At 39.0% G+C, this 15,068-nt stretch overlaps 1 protein-coding gene across 1 annotated transcript in view; it reads left to right on the top strand.

Annotated features, from left to right (window-relative positions):
* Nucleotides 1-15,068, top strand: part of csmd2 (CUB and Sushi multiple domains 2) — a 253,349-nt gene that overhangs the window by 177,008 nt on the left and 61,273 nt on the right. Inside the window, exons 27-33 of the mRNA XM_032580630.1 lie at nt 899-1,101; nt 1,231-1,422; nt 1,665-1,803; nt 2,006-2,193; nt 6,250-6,444; nt 8,357-8,473; nt 10,330-10,443. Coding sequence (XP_032436521.1) covers nt 899-1,101; nt 1,231-1,422; nt 1,665-1,803; nt 2,006-2,193; nt 6,250-6,444; nt 8,357-8,473; nt 10,330-10,443 — 1,148 coding nt within the window. The remainder of the gene's footprint in view (nt 1-898; nt 1,102-1,230; nt 1,423-1,664; nt 1,804-2,005; nt 2,194-6,249; nt 6,445-8,356; nt 8,474-10,329; nt 10,444-15,068) is intronic.

Below are 15,068 nucleotides of genomic sequence, written 5' to 3'. Positions count from 1 at the left end.
TTTCTTTTTTTGCCCAGCTGAGCCTGTCCACAGCATCCTTTGAAATGCTCCAACACAAATACTTAAGCAGCATATTATTACGAATGCACTGCAGTTATGCCAGTGCATATACATGCACTGGCACAGAGCGTTTCAGATCCATCGAACCACCAGCTGGCTGACAGCTGTCTGGGCCAAATTGAATGGGAGATATTTTGACAGCATCATCTTTTTGGCATCTGGACTGATTTTAAAATGTTGCTGCAGACTTATTGCTTTGACTGACACTGTGGAATCATTGTTGAATGTCCCTAATCTGGTTCCTGTGATCCTCCTTATAATAGTATTTGTTTCTCTCATTTGTACTAAGCGTAGGCTGGTTTCCCGTCTTCAATTTTCTTTAATCACAATGTTACTTTTACAGTAACTTCACAGTGTCCTTCAAATGTATTATACGTTTTGAACATTGTTGTGTTTCGTGGGGTTAAACCCACAAACTTCAATGTATTTCGTCAACATTTTTTGTCACAATCATGTGAGTAAAATATTGTACAAATTACTCTGTAGAAGCATCTGTCATGGTTGTTCCATCTTCAGGTCTTTTGAGGTATGTTTCTACCAACTTTGGCCATTAAAAAGGGAAATATTTTCACTGTCGTCATTGCTAAACAGCTCAAGCTCAGGTAGACTGTATGAGAAGCACCTGCAAACATCAGTCTTCAAGTGACTCCACAGACTCTCAATTGACTTGAAGAAATTCTGCCTGTTTGAGAGTACAATTTAATATAAATTCATACAAATGGACATTTGGATTGCACATTGTCATTAGTGAAACAATAAGCACATCTTCTATGATTCTTACTGTCCAATTTTGTATCATACTTGACACCTGCTGTATCTTGTTCATCCCTCTTTTCAGTCTGCATTTTCTGGTCTTCCACACGGAGGAGGTCCATGATGTGCTTCGGATCTGGGATGGTCCGCAGGACGGGGGAGTCCTGCTGAGGGAGCTGAGTGGGTCAGCGTTGCCCCCGGACGCTCACAGCACCTTTAACACGATCACTTTGCAGTTCACCACGGACTTTTTTACCAGCAAGCAAGGCTTTGCTTTGCAGTTTTCTGGTGAGCAATGAAAGTTCAGCAAGCGAATTGGAGGTTTATAACACGAACCATCTTCCATGTGATAGTTAAGCTGTCACATTAGCTTTTTTCATATTGTTTCAATAATCTAGTCCCTGCTTGCTCTTTCAGTCTCCACGGCGACCTCCTGCAATGACCCGGGCATGCCCACTAACGGTACCCGCGGCGGCGACAGCAGGGAGCCCGGGGACCATGTGGTGTTCCAGTGTGATCCCGGCTACGTCCTGCAGGGGGCCACCAGAATCACGTGCACAGAGATCAATGGTCGCTTCTTCTGGCAGCCAGACCCCCCAACATGCACAGGTACTCTGTAAACACAGCATGCAGTAATTAATTATGCTTAACCTCTCTGGATTGACATCAGCACTTATCTGAATGTTATCACACACTTATTAAAGCTGAGTAGTGATGCCTAATTGTGTTATATTTGCTCTTCCTAGCTTGCTAATTGCAACACATAACACAAATTGTAATAACATTTTAGAATTTATGTCAAACAAATTATTTTCAGCACTTTGTAAATATTTGTTTTTCTCTTTCCATAGCTCCGTGTGGTGGGAACCTAACAGGTCCAAGTGGGCTGATTCTGTCTCCAGACTATCCTGAACCTTACCCACATGGAAGAGAGTGTGACTGGAGAGTAACCGTCACAGAGGACTATGTTATTTTGCTCAGCTTTAACCAGTAAGCTTTGACAGCATAGAAAATATTACTTGATATGCAATACCATATTCCCACAACAGTTGTTGTAACTGCAGTACTTGATAAATGATTCCGTTTTAGGCTACTTGTCCTCAAATGGTATAAGTTAGATGTGAGAATTTTGCGCTACGTGTTCATGCAGCAAATGTCCAGATTCCTTTTTAATGTGACTGTCTCTAACCAGTTTCAGCCTGGAGCCCAGTTATGACTTCTTGCATATCTACGATGGGCCTGACTCCCTGAGCCCCTTGTTGGGTAGTTTCTATGGCACCGATGTTCCAGATCGCATCGAGAGCAGCTCCAACACGCTCTTCATGGCATTCCGCAGCGACGCCTCCCTCAGCAGTAACGGATTTGTGCTGCAGTATACAGGTACAAACTTTTGGTTAGACCAGGATTCCACAACCTACAGCTCCAGGGCAACGTGTGGCTCTTTGGCTTTTACTAAACCAGAAAGAAAAAGCGACAAGAAGTTTTAGGAGTTTTTCTGGAAGTTCTTATGCAAAATTTGTTTGTAATATCTGCAAAAGGTTTTTAAAAGCAACTAGATTTGAACTGTGCAACCTACTTTGCTTTTTTTCCCCTAAGTTTTAAAAAGGCTCACTTCATTCTACATTTTTATTTTCTAAGAGAGGATTTTTACTGTTCCAAAAACTAAAATTAGGAATAAATTTTGATTTAAATTTATTACCTTTCATTATAAAACATGTTATGTTGTACATAGTTACAGTAGAACATTGTTTTTTGCTGCTCTAGGCATGTTTTATTTTGAAGTAGCAGTGGAAAAAGTGGCTCTTTAAATGGAAAAGGTTGCTGACCACTGGGTTATTCAAACATGGCTATAAACCGGACCGGTCTGTGTCGCCATGAAGTTTCTCCTCTCTAGTGTCTTAACTAAGCTGTGAATTTTGAATTGGACTGGTGCCTGTAATGCTTGAACAATTCCTGTTTTAAGTTCTTCTAGCAGAGTGAGAATGTAGTCCTTTTTTTTTTCTCTTTGCAGATTCTTTATTTAAACTCCAATCAGAAATCATCTACTGTAAACCTATGGGGAAACATGTATTTGCCTTTTAAAAATGGGCTAAACACATTTTGAGATGTCTTAAAATTTGGAGGTGGGAAAGTATGTTACAATTTTAGAAACATGTAACATTCCTGGTCTGCTCAGTGGTGGTGGTATCGATGCATATGTCGTGGCCTGCTAACGCATATAATTCTGGAAATTAAAAGCTGACAATCTGCATGGTTAAGCTGTTTTTGATCAGTGCAGCTGCACAAAAGGCTTCTAATAAATTAAAGCGAGCAGCATTTTGTTGTCTCGTGTCAGAGCTTGGCTGACCGCAGCACATTGTTTGGGGAGGTTTAGATTTATGTGCTCATGTAAGGCATGCTGTACTGCTTATCTATTGCAAAATTATAACAGAAGTCCTTGAAAGAGGGCCAGTGTTAGTCTAGCATAGCACATCAATGTGCTTTGCATTCGTTTCTCATCCTTATTGAAGGGAAGACCTTAGTGACTGAGTGTGAAAAACCATTTCCTTACAAATATACAGATGCTGACCAAGCTTTAAATTAGACAGGGCATCTTTGTTTAGGTCTTCTTGCTTGAGGGAGCAGTATTAAAACTTCCCGAATCTCACGGCTTCAATTAGAATTGTTTAAGGTATCAGACATTTAACCGATTCCAAATCAACCCTGAGTTCTCTGCTTATGGACTGGGTTTTGGTCTAAATAAATTGGGGAATTTTATATCAGTATATGTTTGTGCAACACAGTACAGCAATTCATTTGCCACCCCTCCCCTCTCCCAAAAAAAACCAAAAAACGGTGTTACAGAGCCTGCTTTTTAGCTCACTCCCAGCAATATTCACTGCGGTGTGTGATACCGAGTGTGATTATTGTATGGCCAATCTGGAAGAGCAGATGGACCCAGTGTGTTGCACAGGAAAAAAAAAAAACTCCTTCACCCCACTTCCAATTCTCCACACTAATGAACCATAACCAAATAATCCATAAATTACCTCCTTGGTTTCAGAGAAGCAACATGGCACAGACACATTTAGCTCAGATTTTTGGGTCAGTTTTGGAAAGAGATCAGCAAGTTGATGCTTTGGCCCAGATAGTTATTGGTCAGGCCACCGCTACAATGTAATTATCATAGATCCACGCTGTTCTGTCAGCCACTAGACTACACAGTTTTTACAGCTTTTTGTTTCTGTGTTCGGAGGTCTTTCACTGTCGCCAAGGGAACGGTACGACTGAAATATTTTTCCATCTCTAAGACGAGGTTGAATAAAACCCACGTAAATTCAGAGATTTAAAAAAAAAATTTTTTATGCCATCTACCATGGATGGTTCAGGGTGTAAATCTGTTAAAATCTGCAACAGGTACCCATAGTCACACACCACATTCAGTTTTATTGCCCTGTAAATCTACATTACTGGTTTGTGCCTGGTCAGCTCCCCAGGCAGGTGTTTAAATAACAGACATTTACCCAAAGTGACATGTCCTCACCTACAAAACTAAATTAGAAATGTGATTCATCATAAAACGTGTGATACTCACTTTTAACATCTGAAAGTTGAAGCAAATACCTCTATTAAACTGACTACGTTGCATTGTGTTGTAGTTGGTTTGTGATGTACACAGAAGAAAGTCCTGGGATGAATAAAATATTTAATTTTGCTATTAAATTGGAATTAAAATCCTTTGAATAAATAGTGCTCTGCAAAAATATTCGTATCTCAGACTTTTTCAGACTTTGACATGTTACAGACATAAACTTTGTCACTAGGACTTTGCGATTGACCAGCAGAAATAGTTCATAATTGAAAGTGAAAGGAAAATTATATCTATAACACAGGAAGTGTTGTGCCAGGGATTCACACTTACAGGCTAAAATCTGTAGACATTCTTTTTCCAGAATAGCTCAAGCTTAGATTCTTAGCTCCAATTGGGATCTGTGGAAATCCGTTTAGCAACGGATTCCTAACTGGATATAGTTTTGTAAGTTTTTGACTGGGCAAATACATGAGTATATTTTTTTTATCTGAACCATTTCATTGCAGTTCTGGCTGTATGTTTGTGGTTATATTTCAGTGAGGAGGAGAAGAAACCATTCACCCTAGTTTCAAGTATTTTACAGCCTCTAACAGGTTTTCATCCAGAATTGCTCTATATTTACCTTCAGCCATTTTCCATCAACTCTAACCAACTCCCCTACCTTTGGTCAATAAAAGCATCCCAAAACATAATACTGCCTCCCCAATTTTAGGATCTTTATTTGTAAAATGTTTGAGTCTATGTCATTTTGTTTTAGGCTGTGGCACAAAATTCACATAAAATACATTGACTTCCTTGGTTGCAACATGACAAAATGTTAAAAAAAGGATATTGGAGTAACGATGCATTTGCAAGATGCAGGACAATTAGTGACAATACATAAAGCTTATGTGAGCGTCATGTCTATTTAAAAATGTCAGACATGAGACACATATTCTGTTAACTTTTGTAAAAATTATTTTCGCCTTTACTGAAATTCCAATGATGCCTCACTTGTTTTTCTATTCGGAGCTTGTATTCATCAAATTATTCACAGACTGTTTTACATATTTTTGTCATGTGTTGAGTTTTAGGTGATTTTTAAATTTTTTTTTATTTTTCCCTGACAATTGGAAAAACTTTTGACCCACCTTCTCTTTTGTGTGCCAAGTTATCAAATATTAAAGTTTGCTCTGAGAACCAAATCTGCTGTGCTTAGGAGTGGACTAAATGGCTTTGGGCATCTTTCCTATGTTTATCTTAGCTGAAAAGGTGTGAAGTGTGCCAAATTGACAGGCTGCATCTCACATGCACATTTTGCACCTAGAACAATGTGCTGCTAAATTAAGCAAGACATCTATCTTACGACCTCAGGGTTGGTGATTGATATGTGGTTAAATGCAGAGCGTGTGAGTGGGAGCGTTGGCAGGGCAGGCGTGTATGTGTTTGATAATGAAAGCTTGCGTATGTGCATTGTCTTCTCAAGTTAAGAGCACAGAGAAATGTTGTTTGAGAAGCGGTTGTGTACAGTCAGCAGACCTTGGGCCAGAGCCATGCCACTTTCAATCAGCTGCCTGTCTGTTTTCACAACCATACATACCCCAGTAGCTACAGATGAGAGGCTAGTGTCAAGGGCTGGAGAAAAAGTGGCAGTCATTGAGATATATTTACTGAAAACGGGACAGCACAGAGTTGCAGAAAACTGGAAAACGGGAGAAAAAAAAAGCAGCCATAAAGAAAAAGGAGTTGGAAAGCCAAGTGTATAAATACCCTCAGGCGCATAACATTTTCTATTCCAGCATATCTGGTGCAGCAAATAAAAAAATTAAAAATCATTATTGAAAACCATGTGCTTCCATCTGTCACAGAATTTCTTCTCGCCACAGAAAACCCCAGGGAGTCTTGCTTCGAACCCGGCCTCGTTCGTAATGGGACACGGGTGGGCACCGATCTCAAGCTGGGCTCCACTGTCGCCTACCACTGCGACAGCGGCTACACGCTAGAGGGAGACCCGACGCTCACTTGCATCATGGGGGGAGATGGCAAGCCGAGCTGGAACAAGCCCAAACCCATCTGCATGGGTAAACACTGACATCTGGAGTTGATTGTTCAGAGCACAAACCATGCCTTGCGCTTATAGATTTATCACACGTAAACATTCATATGGTTAAATCATCATGTGTTGCGTTTCTACTGAGATATGTCCCGCAGGTACATATTTGCCGAGCTGTGTGGGTTTTGTGAAAATATGCAAGTGTAGTTTTGATTTATTCTGAAGTTTCAGAAGAGCAGCCTGTTTTGCATATCTTCCCCTTACACTCAGAGGGAACTGCGTCACTCTCTGATATTCCTTTGACACAGCTACCTCACGCAATGCATGAACCCCTGGAAAGCTGGTAAAAGATACCTTGACAGCACAGAACCTGCTTCAGACTCAGCGTGTCGGGTGGAACACTTGCTACACACTTGTACCGGCATTGCAATCCAGTTCAGTCACACAAATCCACTGACATACAAGGACATTCAGATACATCCAAATATGACTGGATAGCTATAATTCAACTCAGAAAGTTCTACATCCTGTTTGTAATTGGGAAACGGTTACAAAAAAAGTCTTAAGGCTTGATACTAAAATGACTTGCATTGGTCTTTTCCACAAAGTGAGATATTATTATCTGTCTGTTTATCTCCGTTAGCTTTAGTGGTTGTGGCTTACAGTTAATGAAAGCCCTGAATTAATTTTGTCGTAAAATTTGACATAAAGTTGAATCCATGAATACACATTTTATGTAATTCGACGAAGCAGTTTGTATGTTGAAAATATATATTTGAGAACACAATTCCTAGTTGAATATTGTTTCCCACCAAAGCATTGGCAACACTCGTAAACATTTTTTTATTATTGTTATTTTCAGCATAATAGTCATTAATTCTATGTTTAAAAAAATGGTTAGAGTGTTTTATGGAGCACATTATTATTGTTATTTTTTTTTACCCATATTTGCTTTAAATTTCCTCTTTAGAAAAATGTGAACTGAGAAAAATATGGACATGTTTAATTTCCTTCTGGGATTAACACAGTACTTTTTGAACTGAATTGAATTAAAGGTTCAAAGCATATTTTAGCCACAATACAGACAAAGAAACTCCATTATTACATATGTGGAGTAAACCTGCTGTGTTATTTATCCTAAAGGATTCTGCATTGAGCCCAAAATCTGATAAAACCACAAAAAACACTTGGACATTACTGGCACTCATGTCAATCTTTCTGGGCTTGCAGTTGAAAAGAGAATAGTTTATAGGCGTTTTGGCTCACACTCCAAAAAAAAAAAAAAAAAAAAATCAACATCACTGTTTTAGTACAGGTCTATGTTTTGGGTGATGCTGTGCACAGAAGCATTGCGTTTTCTCAAAAACTGCTTTCACATTTTAAGAAGAAGCAGGAAAACAACACCGTAAAAACAATGGTAACCGTAGCAGCAGCACACAGAGCATGGAGTTTACCAACACAACAAAGCCGAACTCGTTAGAAGTGTGTGGCTTTCACAATTTCTAGCGACACTCTAGACATTTGCACTTGGAGGAAAATTCTATTTATCATGCGAGTGTTATAGCGGAAGTAAATTGACCTTTAAGTGATATTCACATTTATTTAGATGCCTCTGGACAGCATCCCTGCAAATATCCACTCTCGCACAGAGCATTTTCAGGGGCTTTAACTTGGAGAGGAGGCTCTGGCCTCATCACACCCAGGCTAACCCAGATGGACACTTGGAAAACATGGCAATTTCACTGTGGCAACCACCAGGGACATCTTCCATCCAAACTCCAATCACACAAGAAAAGTAATTTAGGAATGATGGAACAGCGAGGATGGAGAGCAGGAGTAGAAATGGAACCTTCCCCTGTTACCGTTAGACCTCCCTTTTATGTTGTCCTGGTCCCACTTTATGGTCTCTCTTCATGTTTGATCCCTATGTTTCTCTGCAGCGCCATGTGGTGGACAGTACTCTGGATTAGAGGGAGTAGTCTTGTCCCCTGGTTTCCCTGGCAACTATACCAGTTCTCGAACCTGTCTGTACTCTGTAGTCGTGCCCAAGGATTATGGTAAGCCATGTTTTTCTTTTTTTCTTTTTTTTTCTGTGCGCGCGAGTCTGTAAAGTGGGTTATTTGTGTTTGTTTAGAATCAAATCATTCAGCAATCCCCCAAGAAGCCATGATCAAACAGAAACTATATTCATCTGCCTTACTGAACTCTGTTATTTTCTTACTACTGGAAAAAACAGAGGGAAACATTTATCTTTTTCCCCGGTATCTGAATATTCTCAGTGACAGGAAAGGCTCACAAAAGCAATCTGGTGTTAAACTGTTAAAAGCTCACACAGTCGCTGCGTTTCCACCTCTAATCAAGCTGCTACTCCTGAGAGGTTTGTTGAATGCATGTATCCTACTTTATTCTACTCATAGTAAAATCACACAGTGATTGACGGATGCATTTCCACAGGACTTAAATCTTTTTCTTTTCTTTTTTTTTTTCTTCACAGTACATCGGTAGAGCTATTTAATCATCATGAAGCACACTACTTATTCACCGTGTTTATCAAAAACACACCTACACACAAACGCAGACAAAAAAATAATTGCCACCTCGAAGCTTCATATTTTCTTCAGTTGTATTCCTTTTTTGGCACTTCCCTCTTAGAGGTCATCCTTTCCCTCCAATGTCTTATCAGATACTACACAAGCATCGAATTATTCAGAAGGCAAAACAATGCTGAATGCAGCTCAAATGAATCAATTCAAAATGTCCTTCACTTACTTGCCCAGGATGTCTCTCTGCATCACATTCTCAAGCCGACTGTTTGCTCTTGCTCGGTTTTTATCTCTACTTTTTCCTCCAACCACAGGCTTTTTTAATGAGTTATCAGCATCAGGTCTCTTCTGGGAAAAGCTCCTGTCATGGTTAAATTACCCCCACAAAAAAGCATCAGCTTGTGTTTGACTTTTGGGTTTATTTCACCCCGGTCTTCTGACTGTTGAAGCCTTTATGCACCTCTCTTGAACCCAATCATCTGCATATTTCACTCACTGAGGTCATAGTGAGGGAAAAAAAAAATTTAAATGATTAAAATTCACATTTGCATTTTCCTGGATAATGACGGCAAAGCCCAAGGCAGCTCACTTTGTCGTGCAGAAAAGCAAAAGCTTTTTTCCTCATTCTTCTAGCTTCTCATTAGGCTCATGCGCCAGGCTAATAATAGGGTATTTTACCCAGTGCGGATGACTGGGTGGGTGTCACTGTGACCAATGGTTTTATCTTATTGACAATGATGATAGAAATGTGCAAGAACATATTTTAAATTGGGAGAACATTCCCAGTGCTAGGTCCTGTTGAAAATAGAAGACTGTAGGGTTCCACTAGTGGACCCACAAAAAAGTAGGTAACCATTATCCATACTTGCTCTGTTGCGTATCTCTCACTGTTCGTCCTTCTCTTTAACCAGCTCCATTCATGACAAGTTAAAAACTGGATGATTGACTATAAAAAGCCTGACTTTTGTTAAAAGAAAACCAGTACAGTATTACGTCTTGGTTGAGACGATGAAAGCTCTGTAGTGGAGCTTTAGCTGCACATCATATGACAGATTGGCTGTCTCTGTAAATCCCTGCGTACTGACAGGCCATCAAGCCCAGACAGGTTTCCTGATCCCCCTTGTAATGTCAGTTTTTGGTTTTGTTATCATAACTGCCAGCATAATCCACCCTGCTGTAAGGAGGACAACTTGATTGAAATTGCTGTTGATAACCCTCTTTTTTTAAATCTGGATAAAGCAGAGCACTATTTTTATGAGTCTTTAGTCATTTTAAATAAACTGAAGAGCATTTTTTGTGACTTTTGCAGGCAGCACTTTCAGTTCATTTTTCATCTGTTGTTTCTTGCTCTGTCTGCATCTCTTACCCAGTGGTGTTCAGCCAGTTCGCCTTCTTCCAGACTGCTCTGAATGACATAGTGGAGGTTTATGATGGACCAACACAACATTCCCGGGTTCTGAGCTCACTTTCTGGAGCGCACACAGGTATTGTACATGCATTTTTATAATGATCTGTATTGACCCTTAGAAACTACATCATTCATGCACATTGAGGTGCATGAATGACGCTGGACGTTTGAGGTATGGCAGAATTGAACGAAGCGAATGCGATTGTTGTCCCAAGTTGTTTTTGCTAATATAACCATGATTTCTGCTTATTCACGTCTATCTATACTATAAAAGTTCAAGTTGAAAATAGCTAGCTTTGACATTTGTCATGGCTAAGTGCGCCTCTTTCTGAAAAGCGGGACCTCATGTGCAAAGGTACAATACCTTTGCACATGCAAGGCAATAAAGGGCCTTCCAAAATGTTGTTGCTACTTTTTGTCAGGTTTCTTGTTGGGAGCTTTATAAGACGAAGCTCCCAAAGAGAATTGTTTAGAGCCAGTTTGCCTTCTTCCAGACTGCTCTGCAGAATGCCAACTGGCTCACCCACCTGAGCCATATATCTATCCATCGCCTCCACTTCTTCAAAGTGGTGAGGAATTGTGTAATGTGAAGGAAAATCATTCATGTCTTTTATTCAAAACAAAAATCTGAAAATGCAATGCCTTTTCATTCAGCTGTACTGATTTGTACACTTTGTTGTCAAATCTTGAGGTTTGTTAACATTAGTTTATTGAGAGATGGAATATTTCTGCTAGTTCAAGTGGTTTCATTGGGTGAATAGTTACTGTGGCGTTTTTATTTCAGTTTTGCCAGAAATTTACAGTTGAATTTAAGTTTGGATTTTGTCAGGGTGTTAATACATGAATATGTTTGAATTATAATCCATGAATATGTATTTCTGAATGTTTGCTTTGAGTCATTTTCTGCTCATAGTTGAGCATATCTCCCTGTCTCAAGTATTCAAGTATATTTTGGAGTGCATCGCTAATATCTAATTCACCCACCTGAGCCGTGCATCTATGCATCTCCTCCAGAATACCATGGGCCTCCTTTTTTACCAGCCTGTCATTAGATAAGAAGACAGACTTTACCCTTCACAGACAGGCAGGGATGGATGGATCAATAGATGGATGAAATCACGCTCCATGAAATGTTTAAAGTCTGTGATATTGTTTATCAATATAACCTTGTCTTAAAACATCTTGAGTTTTATCTCAGACTAAAGAAACGTGCATCCTTTTCCTTCAACTTCACAATTTTGAGTTGGGCTATCTCAAAAAATGCATTGCATTTTTACATCAGAACACACCTACATGTGGAAAAATATCGAGAAGTAGACACTGTATGTAGACTCCCCGCTTCTCGCCCGAAACGTTTGCTGGAGATGGGCACCAGTACCTACTAGGGACAAGCGTGTTAGAAAATGGATGGATGGAGACACTTTGTTGAACATACAGCATTGGCACATCCGTGCTTATTTCCTGTATCGACAAGACAATAACCAATGAAGTACATAGCTATAATGATAGCTTTGCAACCAAGAACGTATGTTTTATTTAGGTTTATTAAAATGTGTGTAAATATACATCAACCGTCATTCAAAATACAATATTTTACATCTCAATTTCAGATTCATTTGATTCCAGTTTTTACTTAGATTGAGAAACTGTTCTTGTTTGGTTCGGTAGCCTTAGGGATAAAAATATTTTGGCTTGAGTCTAACACAGTCTTGGAAAAGTCAATTTGCAGTTCAGTAAACAAGATGCTGCAATAACTAAGTACTTTGGCTGACAGGTTCACTGAGTTATCCAACCAAACATGGCAGACCTGATGTACTTAAGAAAGAGAAACACCTGTGTTGCACTGTAATGCTGTGTAACTGTCATCTATAAACCGATATTCTCTACCTGTACCTACCAAATAGGTGTGCAGATAGCAAGACATAGAATTACACCTTGATCTACAATTTGTAAGATCTACAATCACCCAAATCCAGTCCCACTTTCTGTCGATTTCTAAAATGTGTAATTGAGCACAGTTAATATTTCACTTTATTTTTTTACTGAATGGTTATGTGTTATTTGTCAGGCTGAGAAAATTACTGTAATCAAAACACAAGCCAATTCACTGTTATTAGTTAACCTTGGGAAGCACATTACATTAAATTAGTCAGACTAATGCATTCAGCAATATGTTACTCTCTCTCAGATGCCTAGGAAAGCCAATCTTTGAGAAGAAAAGGCAATGATTGTGAATTACTGGGGACAAACAGAATAAAAGAAGAAAAGAGAAAGAAGAATAAATGAACAATAAAAGGTGGGAATTAGAAGAAGGTGACAGCATGTAGGCAAGATTGGATGAAAGGACTGAATAAAGAAATCAAGAAGACTTATCTAAATGCAAATTTTCAAACTCATTGGGAAAAAAAAGGCAATTTCCACCCTCATGGTCATCTAACATGAGGGACTGAGGAGTCTATTAAAGTTTGACCAGTTATATTGCTAATGTGCATTTTCTGCCTCTGTTTTACTGGTAGCATGCTGCTAAATAAATTCAGAACTTTGCTTCCAGAAAATGTAAAATCTGCTTGCTGTAGCTCCCACAGGGCTTCGTCTTTTTTTTCCTTCTTCTTCTTCTCACTCTAAAGCTGATTGAATTGATGCAACAGCTGGAGCAGTAATTTTTCACATTATTTTTCATGATACTCAAATCTGAATCAACATCCTCTGAATTTTGATCACCGACTTCCAGCCAAAGTCAAATCTGTCCTTGTCAGTCCTTCCATATGCCAGAGCAGAAAATCGTTTCAGTCCAAACTGGTTCAGATCTGGAAAGTTGCCGTCGGTCAGATCAGTTTCATGCCGACATGCCTTTGGTGCGCATGGATAAATATCTGCCTTTCAGTGCAAATTATGAAACACCAACCCAAGTATAGCCTTGTTAGAAGTATTTCTTCTAATAAACCTCCCAGCATGCCTCAGCAGTCCTGTAGTGAAAGCGTAGCAGTAACAATGATGATTTATTATACGCTATTTGAAATTCGGACCCACTGCATTTAAATTTGCAGAAACAAAACCAAAAAAAAAACCATAAGCGAAATTTGTGCACAAATTATAGACTCACTAGTTCACACACAGATGCTGCCTCTGGGGTTAACCGCGTCTACCTCCCACTAGAGTGTGACAGCAAGCAGACATAGAATAATGAGATTCACTGCAGAGAGCCAGTTGGCAGCTCAAACAGAGTAAGAAAGAGAAGCAGAGACTGAGGTGCCCACACTTCATATCATGTTTGGAAAAAAATGTGTTGACTGACAACAATGACGGGATTTTCTATGTGTAATTACAGGGGAAGCTAATGAGGATTCACAAAGTCACTTCAACATATACATTAAAAACATATTTTCTTCCTATGTCATTGTCTACAGTGAGAAATCTTTTATGTTGTCATGCACTCATACAGTGTCTTACGAAAGTATTAATATGCTAAGCACTTTTTAATCTATTCACAACAACACAAAATAGTCCATCCCTGCAAAGGACAAATACACATGGCTTTAAAACTCAGAAAAATATTTTGCGGTAATACCAAGTTGATTTCTTTTGAGGTAGCTCTCTCAGCATTGCACATTTCTACCAATTCTTAGTTCCAAAGTATCACCAGAGCTGCTGTATTGGATAGTGAGTATTTGGTGAACAGCAGTTCATTTTCAAATCTTGACAAATACTCAACCAGACTTAGGTCTGGACTTTGCATATGAATATGCTTTAATCTAAGGCCAGGCAATAAATAAATTATCAATTAACTGAATTTGCTGTTAAGACTATTAATTTTTTTTTTAAATCAAGTTGTTTTTTCTTTGTTTTTATTTTTCCACCAATATGCTTTTTAGGCTTCCATAGCTCAGTGTGATGTGGGCCCACCCAACAATCATGCTCTTAAAACATGGTTGTTTTACAAGCATGATTCACAGCTGGACTTTGAATTCAGATCAACTCTCTGAGGGAATAATTGAAATAAAAGTAGTTTTTTGAAAATACATTTTTTGTTTGAATGAACAGAAAGGGAACTCGGTATGAAAAAAGTTATAACTTTATTTTTACACCATGTTGCTACAGCCCTACTTTGATCTAAACAATTGCACTATCGCTCTGAGTGTATCTTTATGGTTGCCTTTCTCCTGGAATGTGAACCTCTGGTTCAGTCTTGTTTTTTGTTGTTGTTTTTTCTTTTCCCCTTGGCCTTTAACACACTTTCTTCCAGAATTGTGCTGCCTTTGTCTTTATTACCATCAGATGAGAGTAGTTTGCCTGTTTCTGCCAAGGACAAGCTGCCCCTCAGCATGATGCTGTCATTATTACATTTCGCCATGGGGATGGTGTGTTCAAGGAGACGTGCAGCATAATTGATCTCTACAGATAGTGTTCTACATTTCAAACTGTTTTGTTTGTCTCACTAGAGCATCTTCTGTCATATGTTTGCTCTGTAGCAATGTACAAATGGCACTTTAACAGATTTCTTTCAACAAAACTCATTCATAGAAACCAATTGTGAGGAATTTGCTTCAAACAGTTATGTCATATTCCACCTCTTGAGGTCTGGATGTCTGTAGTCTAGATTTACCACAAACCTAGCCGTTTCTCTGATTTTGATCTGCTATGTATAGAATTTGACTGTTTCATGTCACATATTTTGGCTGAAATGAATTTAATGAGGGCTGA

Source organism: Xiphophorus hellerii, chromosome 13 (genome assembly GCF_003331165.1).
Source record: "Xiphophorus hellerii strain 12219 chromosome 13, Xiphophorus_hellerii-4.1, whole genome shotgun sequence".
NCBI lineage: Eukaryota > Metazoa > Chordata > Actinopteri > Cyprinodontiformes > Poeciliidae > Xiphophorus > Xiphophorus hellerii.
The sequence above is the reverse complement of the archived record's forward strand: the minus strand, read 5'-3'. Positions and strand labels throughout refer to the sequence as shown.